This window comes from Micropterus salmoides, unplaced genomic scaffold (assembly GCF_014851395.1).
Source record: "Micropterus salmoides isolate LMB-PRFRI ecotype aquatic unplaced genomic scaffold, ASM1485139v1 Ms_hic_scaffold_1, whole genome shotgun sequence".
Taxonomy (NCBI): Eukaryota; Metazoa; Chordata; class Actinopteri; order Centrarchiformes; family Centrarchidae; genus Micropterus; species Micropterus salmoides.
Window position 1 is genome coordinate 56,388,281 of NW_024040040.1, and position 11,846 is coordinate 56,400,126.

An 11,846-nucleotide genomic window follows, 5' to 3' on the forward strand; every position below is an offset into this window, starting at 1 on the left:
CACTTAATTTCTGGACCAAGTTATGGTAAAAATGTTTTCATATTTATAAAGGGAAGGACAAAATTTAGGTGGCAGGTGACAATTCAGAATATAAAATGCAGTAATCAGCAGCTTATTCTTTTTTTAGCTTAAGTTTCTTTTTTTAAAATATAGAGATTTCTTCTATATTTACACTGCATTTCAGGCTTACTGTGCAAATAAACCTTTCTCATAGCATTTGTATTTAATTACTATGCAGGGTAGGATACTGCAGCTGATGTTGAAGCTACTGCAGCCTGGGTAACAAACATATCGGTTGTTTTTTTTTTTGGCCCACAAGAAACGGCTCGAGCAGAGGAGGAGGGAGTGGGGACTTGTAAGACATGTGATTGGGCCAGCCCAATGTCTGTATAGGTCTATGCTTGTGTGCCCAACAGTTATATAAATACATAACTTACATTGCAAACTTCAAACAAAATGTAGCAATATTATTGGGAGGAGCTTCCGCTCTTTGAAGACCTTCAACACAGGCTGCTGCATGAAGATTATTGCATATTAACATGGAAAACATTGTTGTTGCTGTTGTTCGGGGCTACAGTCAAAGCATCTGGGGCTAAAGCCCCGGAAAAATGACCAGGCGACGCCGTTGGGTTGTAAAACTTACAGCCCTGGAAAATGTCTAATATTTTCACTGAATTCAGATTTATGTAAAAAGAAAAGTTTCTGTTTCCACTGGCTCATTTCACTTCACAGTGTGACCCTCAGTCAAGATCAAACATCCAGACTGTTTCACTTACAGGCTGCATGACAAACTGTTCTTAGATAAAAAAACGATACAAATGTTGACTGGCATGGCAAAGATAGCGGAATATAAACGGGAACGAAGCTGTATCGCAGGTTAATCTGGCCACTCTGCGTGTTTCCTTACGTAAGTAAGAACACATTCAAACTCACCGTGGCACAAATCAGACCGACAACATGAACATTTGGACGGTTTATTGATGTTTTGCAGTGTTTTGAACAGCGACACAGTCTCCTCCATGATCACGCTCACAGTCCTCGCTTTGAACTAATCTGCAGGTGGGAGAACTCCCTGTGAATCATCGTGCAGCTACGATGCAGCCTGCAAACTCCACTCAGAAGCAGATATCTACATGACCGTACATTATGTATGTACAAAGTTATTGGAACGTATTTCCTGATTTGCAGTCAGTGGATCCTGAAGCCACGCCTGCGACACACCTGGGACTGTCACCAGTTAATCTAGCCACCACTTGCACTGTTACACCGGCGACTGCAGGCGCAGGGTATGAAAACCGCTGCGTAAAGACACATTCTGACTGCGAGCTAGTACAATGACTGATCAGAGGAAAGACAAATGTTGCAGACCTCTCCTCTGCAGTTGTTGTTTGCAGGAGTTCTTCTGTTGACGCTTTCAGATTTTAGTTTCCTCTCAGAGACGAGCTGCTGGCTGACGGTCACCTGGATCAGGTTCAGAGCAGAAACACACAGCAGGGAGAGGAAGAAGTGTTTTCACTGATCATTGACCTTCCTCTGATGCTGTCCCTGCCTCACTCAGACTGACTGAAGATGAGTGATGTGGAGGAAAAGAAGGACGGCTGTCTGTCCATGAAGGGGGACGGGTCCACAGAAAGGCCTCCAGACTGCAGTGATGAACCCTCAGACACAAAGTAAGAGACTGATCTCAGTGAATGTACCTGATGAAACCTGAACCACTAAAGGATCCGGACTCTACAGAGTGACGGTCGACAAACATCCAGTTTCAGAACAAACACAATAACTTGCGTTGTTTGTCATGTTGGTATTACAGAGGGAACACAGGAAGGAAAGTCAGAGACACAAACGACATGATGTAGCTGCAGGCGTCTCGTGTCTTTGTGATGCAGTCCGTTGATCTTCTCCTACATGCATCTAAACTGCAGTGAAACAAACGTTAACCTGTGCACTTTTGGCTCACACTTCTCCAGCCCTACAACCAGACAGTGTTTCCCATAAATTGATTTATTGGTGGTGGAGAAAGTTAACGGACTTATACAGGGAGAGAGAGACAGAAAGAGGTGGGGAACGCCGATGGGTCCGCAGCAGAGGTGTGTCAACACTTATCCCGATCGCGATTGTTAGGGTTAGTAAAGCCAAATAACGCTTCGTGGAACAGGCCTCTGAAGGAAAAGATAAACAACATAGTGATGTAAGTTCAGTCATCTCAGTCTTTATACAGATGTGTCTTTGTGATGATTCAGAAGCAATCCGTTGATCTTCTCGTACAGCTGTCTGCACTGCAGGTAAACCCCAGTGAAATAAACATGTGCATGTGCATTATTGGCTCACACTTATCAAGTCTTATAACGAGACATCTTTTGATAGACTTTACTGTGGTTGTTTATTTGCCCTGCTGCAAAGTGGGACAATAAGGATCCTTCTGCAGCCAACTCAAACACAGAACTTTGTTTGATCCACTTTCTTCTCAGCTTTAAGGCGCGTTCAGGTAGCGAACGTTTAGTTCTGTCTGATCCTGAGACCTGAACACCACAGGCTGCTGATCTTCCTGTATAACAGTTTAATCTCATCACACATCCAAGGTGAACTGCTGGACAACGCAACTCATTCTGACTTGAATTATTTGTTTCCACAGGCAGAGAGCAGAGTCTCCAGCATCCAGCTGTCTGTCTATGAAGAGTGACTGGTCCAAAGAGAGGCCTCCAAACTTCAGTAAAGAACGTGAACCCTCAGACACAAAGTAAGAGCTTTTCAACAATCCATAATATATTCAACATCTTTGTACACAAACCTGTGGGTGTGTCTATTACAAGTGCACCAGTGTTCAATGGGCGGGGTGTTAGATGTGTTTAAAATCTGTGTTTAATGTGGTGGAAGCCGGTACAGTGCAGTCAGCAAGTAAAATAAATGAAATACAGTGACAACTTCTGATAGCAAGATGGCGGGGCAAGCAGTCGCAGCCACCCCTACCGCTACCACTTATGATCATCAGACCCTGCAGGGCTTTGGTAACTGGAATAGTTCCACACCAGTTGAGACTACCAGAAACACACCACTACCGGCTATACTGACAGAGGAGCGGTGTTCTCTCTGGCTCCGATGAGGCCACAACACTGCGGCACTGCCCGACACAGCTGCCGGGGTGAGGAGGCTGCTGCACCGCAGGAAGTGCATGCATAAGCAGGTGGTGATGGCGCATAGATAAGATGTTTTCCTTTGGTTTGGGAGACATGGGTTCAATTCAATTGTGTCCCTGAGCAAGACACTTAACCCCTAGTTGCTCCAGAGGTGTGCGACCTTGATGTATAGCAATTGTAAGTTGCTTTGGATAAAAGCTACAGCTAAATGAATAAATGTAAATAAATGCATAAGCGTGGTAAGCGGGCTGGAGTCTGTGCTAGGCAAAAGTTTAAAAGAGACCTATTATAATGCTTTTCCAGGCCCATATTGTAGTTCTGTGACTCCTGCATGGCAGCTTTGCATGATTCAAAGTTCAAAAAAATAATTTTCTATCTTATACTGATTCTTCATGTAGGCCTTCATTTCAGCCTTTGTCTGAAACAAGCTGTAGATGCTCCTGTCTCTTTAAGGCCCTCCTCTCAAAGCCCATTGTCTTCTGATTGGCCAAAACCTGAAGCATGTTACCAGGCTGTTGTTGTTGCTGGGCGGAACAGGCAGACTGAGCATAGCTGTGTGGAGCCAATGACTACATATGGAACAGCGGCTCCGTGTAGCTCCATATGTCGTAGAACGACAGAGCCGTTGGTTTGATCACAGTACGAAGGCGGTGTTCATTTTGCAGCTGGAATATAGCCCCTTTTCCTTGCACGCCTTTGTCTGGTTTTCCATTATGGAAAAGTTGGACCTGTACCTGCTTCCAGGTACTTTTTTTTTTTTTTGTATATACTCCGTCGAGGTTCCAAGCGAGCTGAGGCGATACTAAAATGTGACGTGTAAACACGGCAGACTGCTGATTGGTCAGAGAGAATCGTCACTATTCACTGCATCATCATTGCTGCACCAGACAGAGGCCAGCAACAGAAAGAAATATTTTACAGTTTTCGTATGTTATTTCATTACTAAATCCACTTCTGAGAAGTTTTGAGGTGAGAAATCAGCTGTGTAGATTTACAATATTGACAGTTTTACTAAAAGTGATGGCGGAACAAAAATGTGCTTGAGTATTTCCGGAGTTGAGGAGCTCCGCAAGTGGCGGCGGGGGAAGCCTGCTGCGACCCGCGGGAGGAGCGTGTGAGACCGGCCAGCCGCCCGCTCACAGAGCCCTCTGCTCCTGCCGTCACACAGACCGCTGCAGCAACAACGGCAGAGGAAAACACAGCTGGATGTCCTGAAGTGGAGGGAAACACAAGAGGAGCTTGTCTGTGAAGATTCTCAGTCATCCAGACCATAGGACCACAATGAAGGTTAAAATCAAGGGCAACTGGACTTGGTTGAAGATACTGGAAGACGTTTCGTCCCTCATCCAAAGGACTTCTTCAGTTCTGACTGACTGGCAGGGAAACTCAGCTATTTAACCTCAGTGGGGTCGTTGGCCCGGGTCATCGATACCGCTGGTTCGTTAGTGTTCCTTGTTGCTGTGACGACAGTCGTTACGGTCGTTAAGACTACCTGTGGCCAAGACTGAACGACCATCGTTGGTATCTTCACCTGAGGCCAATAGGTTACGTTTGTTGAGTTTCCTGGGAAGTGATGAAAGGACAGCATTGTAAGTGGGGGATAAGTGGTGGCGTAGACCCCCTCCCCCTGTTCAACGATGGCTTCTCCACCCTGGTGTAGATGGCTTCCTTGACACCTCTTTCAAACCATCCATCTTCTCTGTCTAAAATGTACACCTGGTGGTCCTCAAACGAGTGTCCTCTGTCCTTCAGATGTAAGTAGACTGCAGAGTCTTGACCTGAGGAGTTGGCCCTTCTGTGTTGAGCCATGCGTTTGTGTGTGTGTGGTGGGAATTGAACAGTAGGTATTGGTCTGTGTGTGTGTGGGTTTTCTGTAAACACCAATCTGCAGGCTCCTGTCCTCTTCAATGTGTACAGCGCAGTCCAGGAAGGTCCAAACTGTTGTTGTGAACATCTTCTTGTGTGAACTTGATGTTACTGTCCACAGAGTTGATGTGTTCTGTGAAGGCTTGCACTTCCTGGCTTTTGATTTTGACCCAGGTGTCGTCCACATATCTGTACCAGTGACTCGGTGCTGTTCCTCTGAAGGAGTTGAGGGCTTTATTCTCCACTTCTTCCATGTAGATTTTGGCCACAATCGGGGATACCGGTGAGCCCGTGGCACAGCCATGCTTCTGTCTGTAGAATCCACCGTTGTACTGGAAGTAGGTGGTGTTTAGACAGAGGTCGAGTAATTTACAGATCTGGTCAGGGCTGAGGCTAGTTCTGTTGTCCAGGGTGTTGTCTTGTGTTAGCCGTTTCCTTACGGTTTCTACTGCCTCTATGGTGGGGACGCAGGTGAACAAAGAAGTCACGTCATAGGATACCATGGTTTCATCTGGATCCAGTTTTAGTCCTCGAACTTTGTTTACAAAGTCAATGGAGTTTTGGATGTGGTGAGGCGTGTTAAGATGGTGGAAATGTGTTTGGCAATGTTGTAGGTGACCGAGTTAATGCTGCTGATAATCGGCCTGAGTGGGGCTCCTTCTTTGTGTATCTTGGGTAGTCCATAAATGCATGGAATGGCTTCTCCAGGATACAAACGGTAATATTGTTCACGGGTGATGGTGTTGTCCTTCTGTAGCTGTTGTAGACATTCTATGGCCTTTTTCTTGTATCCGCTGGTTGGGTCTCGTCTCAGTGTCTCATATGTGTTTGTGTCCATTAGTTTTGTGTTGACTTTGTTCTGGTAGTTCAGGCTGTGTTAAGGACTACCGTGCATCTTTCTTTCTTAGGATAGTGATGTTTTGATCCTTGCTCAGAGATGTCACAGCCTTCCTTTCTTGGATGGTGAGGTTAGAAAGGGCTGCAGATACCTTTAGTCTGAGCTGTTCCGCTTCTGTTTCTGTTAATTTGTTTTTCCTAATGGCCGATTCATCTCTGAGGGAGCATTGTACCTGCTTTATATTTTATGTTTGTCCTCTGCTTGGGGCCAGATGTCTGATCCTGCTGAATCATTCTTAGTACTTAGTTGTTTCTTTTATCCTTTAATAAATACCAAAAGACTGCGGTTTGCCATTTTCTTGTTCAATTCTGCATCGGGAAATATACAATTTTCACGACCCAGTGTATTTTATTTTTAGGATTTTTAATTGTACAGGAGATTTAGGGGGAAATATTTATATGGGAGTACAGCGGCATAGAATGGTAATATATGGGGATTACCAGGAAAAACGGGAGTGTTGACAGCTATGCACACACATTCACTATGTTACCTCTTTACGTCACCTATTTGCATTGCAAGCAGGTAAATATCCATGTGCAGAGCAAAAGAGGTGCACTAGGAACCCATCAGCTATTGTCTGCTTTTTTTAGCTTTAATCAATCTTGGAACCCCAGAGGTTAGTATTTTATTGGCTTTTTAAAAACATATCTGCATCAAATGGTCGTCAGATGATGGCTGATGGCTTCCAAGATTACTAATCAGATTGTAAACAACAACACAGGAAGAGGAAGTCTTAGGCCGGATATCTGCTGGCTACACCAGAAGCTGAAATGTTGGCCAGCATCAGATGATAACTGAAGGTTTCGTTGCACCCACAATCACAATATTTTGCTGCAATAATTCATGAAAGGTTTTTAATTTAAAAAGAAATGTCTTTGTGTCCACAGAGAGAGGAAGAGGAGTCCTGTTCCTGTGGAGGAGCAGCCGTCCTGCTGTGCTTTGTGTCAGGACGTCCTGAAGGATCCAGTCTCTACCAGCTGTGGACACTGGTTCTGCAGACGGTGCGTCACCTCATACTGGGACCAGTCTGCTTCATCAGGACACTCCTCCTGTCCCCAGTGTGGAGACAGATCCAGAACCAGAGCTGGACTGCAGACAGCCAGTCAGAGCAGCTCTGTACAAAGTAAGACTGGACATCTGTCTGCTTCTTCAGATATTCTGATATTGATGGTTTTTATATTAGTAATGAAAATAATCAGCACATATTCTTTGTTTTATCTCACATTGTTTCTCTTCTTTAGTGAGAGGTGGTCTGCAGGAGGTTTTAGATGAACATAAGATCAGTCTGAGGAGGAGATGTGAACGTGTGACTGAAGGAAGTGATGAAACAGGAAGTGGAACCCTCCTCAACAGGATCTACACTGAGCTCTACATCACAGAGGGACAGAGTGAAGAGGTTAATACCCAGCATGAGGTGAGGCAGCTTGAGACAGCTTCCAAGAAGAAGACCCTCCATGACACTCCAATCAGGTGCCAGGACATCTTTAAAGCCTTACCTGGCCAACAGAGAGCCATCAGAGTGGTTCTGACCAACGGCGTCGCTGGCGTTGGAAAAACCTTCTCAGTGCAGAAGTTCACTCTGGACTGGGCAGAGGGCTCGGAAAACCAAGATGTCGGTCTGCTGGTTCTGCTCTCGTTCAGGGAGCTGAACTTGATCAAAGATGAGCGGCACAGTCTCCTCACGCTGCTCCATGTTTTCCATCCAACATTACAGAAGGTCCCAGCAGAGAAGCTCGCCGTCTGGAAACTGTTGTTCATCTTTGACGGCCTGGATGAAAGCAGACTTTCATTGGATTTCCACAACAGTGAGGTTGTGTCTGATGTCACACAGAAGTCATCGGTCAACCTGCTGCTGACAAACCTCATCGAGGGGAATCTGCTTCCCTCGGCTCTCGTCTGGATAACTTCCCGACCTGCGGCGGCCAATCAGATCCCTCCTTCGTGTGTCGGCAGGGTAACAGAAGTACGAGGCTTCAGTGACGCCCAGAAGGAGGAGTACTTCAGGAGGAGAGTCAGTGATGAAGAGCTGTCCAGCAGAATCATCTCACACATCAAGACCTCCAGGAGCCTCCACATCATGTGTCTAATCCCAGTCTTCTGCTGGATCACTGCTACAGTTCTGGAGCACATGTTGACTACAGAGCAGAGAGGAGAGCTGCCCAAGACCCTGACTGACCTGTACTCACACTTCCTGCTGGTTCAGATAAAGAGGAAGAAGCACAAGTACGATGAGGGACATGAGACGAGTCCACAGGAGCTGACGGAGGCTGACAGGAAGGTTCTTCTGAAGCTGGGGAGGCTGGCGTTTGAACAGCTGGAGAAAGGAAACATCATGTTCTACCAAGAAGACCTGGAGCAGTGTGGTCTTGATGTCACAGAGGCCTCGGTGTACTCAGGAGTTTGTACAGAGATCTTCAAAAGAGAGAGTGTGATCTTCCAGAAAACAGTCTACTGCTTTGTTCATCTGAGCGTTCAGGAGTTTCTGGCTGCAGTCTACATGTTCCACTGTTACACCAGCAGGAACTCAGAGGTACTGGAGGACTTCCTGGAAGATAGCGATGATCGTGATGACGACGAAGACAACTTCCTGAGGAGAGCCATGGAGAAATCCCTTGGAAGTAAAAATGGCCACCTGGACCTGTTTGTTCGCTTCCTTCATGGCCTCTCTCTGGAGTCCAACCAGAGACTCTTAGGAGGCCTGCTGGGTCGGACAGACAACAGTCCAGAAATCATCCAGAGAGCCATCAACAACCTGAAGGAGATGAACAGTGATGAGATCTCTCCTGACAGAAGCATCAACATCTTCCACTGTTTGACGGAGATGAACGACCACTCAGTACATCAGGAGATCCAAGAGTTCCTGAAGTCACAGAACAGATCAGAGAAGTACCTCTCTGAGATCCACTGCTCAGCTCTGGCCTACATGCTACAGATGTCAGAGGAGGTTCTGGATGAATTGGACCTGGAGAAGTACAACACATCATGGGAGGGGCGAAGGAGACTGATTCCAGCTGTGAGGAACTGCAGAAAGGCTCTGTAAGTCCAGATGTGATTAACATTATAAATCAGTGAAGATCAGCTGTTCAATTCCTCAAATAGACACACTAACAAATTCAGTTGTATTTTGTCACAAATGTTCTTGAGTGGTGAGAATTATTCTTTCATTTCAAACACAGTAAGATAGATTATCTGAACCACCAATGTGCAGAGCAAATGTTCATTAAACAGGATATGTCAAACGGTTTGACATATCCTGTTTTTTGTCATAAAATGAATTAGAACTGTTCTTCTTCATAGTAACTATTTTAATGTTTCCTTGCAGACTTTCTGATTGTGAACTCTCAGAGACTCACTGTGAAGTTGTGGCTTCAGCTCTGAAGTCCAACCCCTCCCATTTGAGAGAGCTGGACCTGAGTGACAATGACCTGCATGATACAGGAGTGAAGCTGCTGTCTGCTGGACTGAAGAGTCCAAACTGTAGATTGGAGATTCTGAGGTCAGTTCACTGACTGTAACAGAAAGTAGAGAAATTTAATGTTTGACAGGACAGTTTTTTCAGCTTCCACAGACTCTCACTGTGGGCCATCAGTCAGTGAAGATGTCAGTACTGATGAGGCTGTTGAGTGTGAGAGATATGAACGAGGTTGTTGAAGATCAGATGATAGGAGATATAAACAGGCTGTAGAGAGTCTGAGCTTCTGTGTAAACAGAGAGACACAGGTTGGTTGAAGACATGAGTGCAAATCTCAATAAAGGTGAAGTTAGGAACGGTGATGATCTTCATTATAACAGAAGCTAATGTGGTACACTGCCCACACATCTGCTGTGGTTTGGTGTGCATTAAACCAGAGCTAATAGAGCTAAAGAGTAATAAATAGCAGCCTAATACAGACCAACATCCTAACTTTCTAGGGGTTCCTACAATCTTTCTTGGAAAGGAAAATTGTCTTTCTCTCACTGCCTCTCCACAGGGTGCCTCTAAATTTACACCACCTCACTGAGGCTGGTCACTCGCTCACTTCTCTTACCACTGCTACGCAGACAATATGCAACTCTACATATCCTTCCTGCCAGATGACCCCACCGTCTCAGCGCAGTTCAGGGACTCTGGTACAGGCCATGATTTTCCCTCATCTCAACTACTGCAATGCTCTCCCAGCGGGTCTTCCAGCCTATATCCCCTACAAATGGTTTGCGGCGGTGCATCTAGTTTTCAATTAACCCAAAAGGAATCATGTCACTCCACTAATCAGCGACTTCCACTGTCCACCTACTGTAACGTTAATCGCCACTAACCCCGCTCTCTTGGGTTGCCACCCTTGGACCCTAGCACATTATGTTCAAATCCTACACAGAGAGAGGCCCCTGATAACAAGCTAGTTTCAGTATGAGGTTCTGGCCTACCTCAATTCCAAATGGCTAACTCCAGGTTTATACCTTTCCCAGCCATCCCCCGCTCCACCACTGTTCCTCACGCAGTGTGGCATTTGAACACAATCTATCAAGTTCCTTAACAGCAGATTTGTAGTTGTCTGTAATGACTTGTGTGAAGTGTAGGCAGTGTGGATGACAAACTTACCAGTGAGGGTCCACCAATCAGACCACACAGAGAGCTAAAAGCTAATGATTCTCCAAAAAGAAGAGACCTCGAGATCTGGGGTCTGCAGCTTAAAAAAGAAAAGGCAGGTTGGGTGCTTCATCCCTCTTCCAACATCCACATCAAACATCAAATTAAGATTTCTAATGTTCTAATTGATTTCTAAGTTCTTTTGGACAACAGATCTAACTGTTGCTCTGTTTTCATGGCAGCATTCATTATTTGAAGCCACAGACCTTTAGACTGCAACAAAAACCTCGTAAAACAGTCAAAACAGAAAGTGATGTCATATCGCCACATAGCCCAATCCGATTAACAAAAAACTTAAACTCTGGCAACAGTCAGCCACTACCACTTACTTTGTTGCAAAAAATTATTTACAGAACATTCTTTTTTAATAAAATATTTTTCAATCTCTGTACGGCTCTCAGCATGTGATGTGTGTCATGCCTGTGGGACTGCTGGTCCGAATTGCATGGCCCCCACCGAGGCCATGCAAGTGGCAGCTTCTAGTTGTTGTTGTTATTATTAATATAAGATTTATGTCTCTTTTTCAGGATGATTGAATAAAATATTCAGTTATTAATTAGAAGTGTTTGATATTTATTTTGGATAAATTATTATATTAAGTGAGTAATACATTTTTTCCTTTAGAAGAATTAATTAGAAAAATTAGAATCGACTAATTGCAAAAATAATGAATAAATTTATTGATTTTTAAAATAATTGTTAGTCGAGCCCTACTTTTAGTCCAACATGTCTGATTTGACGTTTCAATTCAATTTTATTTATATAGCGCCAAATCACAACAAGACATCGTGATTTGGTGCTATATAAACAATTAGAGTATCAACGTCTGTTGATACTCTAATTGTTTATATAATTCCAGACTGGCCTGAGATCAGCAGCATGTTATTGATCTGTGTTGACATGAATAGGTGTACAAATATTGTGCTGACATCATGATGATCCACAATAACACGATGACAAAGTCCCTCTACTTATTTTAGGGAAAAGCTCATTGATTAGGACATAGTAATGTTGAGCTTCACGTTTAAAAATTGATGATTATCTCCGTCATTTTTTCTTTTTTCAGATTGTGGCGCTGCAGTTTGTCAGAGATCAGCTGTGCTTCTCTGGCCTCAGCTCTCAAGTCCAACCCCTCCCATCTGAGAGAGCTGGAGCTGAGCTACAACAAGCTGCAGGATTCAGGACTGAAGCTGCTGAGTGTTTTTCTGGAGAGCCCACACTGTAGACTGGAGACTCTGAGGTCATTTGACTGAGTCTCTGTTACAATTGTAGATTTTAGGATGATAAGTTTCAATCAAGTTACAACATAATAATTTTAGAC

At 44.6% G+C, this 11,846-nt stretch overlaps 1 protein-coding gene across 1 annotated transcript; it reads left to right on the forward strand.

Moving 5' to 3' along the window:
• Positions 1-1,442: 1,442 nt before the first annotated feature.
• On the forward strand, positions 1,443-8,938 carry LOC119897417 (NLR family CARD domain-containing protein 3-like). Its single transcript, XM_038711110.1, has 4 exons — positions 1,443-1,670; positions 2,633-2,737; positions 6,786-7,021; positions 7,140-8,938. The coding sequence occupies exons 1-4, from the start codon at positions 1,570-1,572 to the stop codon at positions 8,936-8,938; spliced, it is 2,241 nt and encodes a 746-aa protein (XP_038567038.1). The 5' UTR covers positions 1,443-1,569.
• Positions 8,939-11,846: the final 2,908 nt, after the last annotated feature.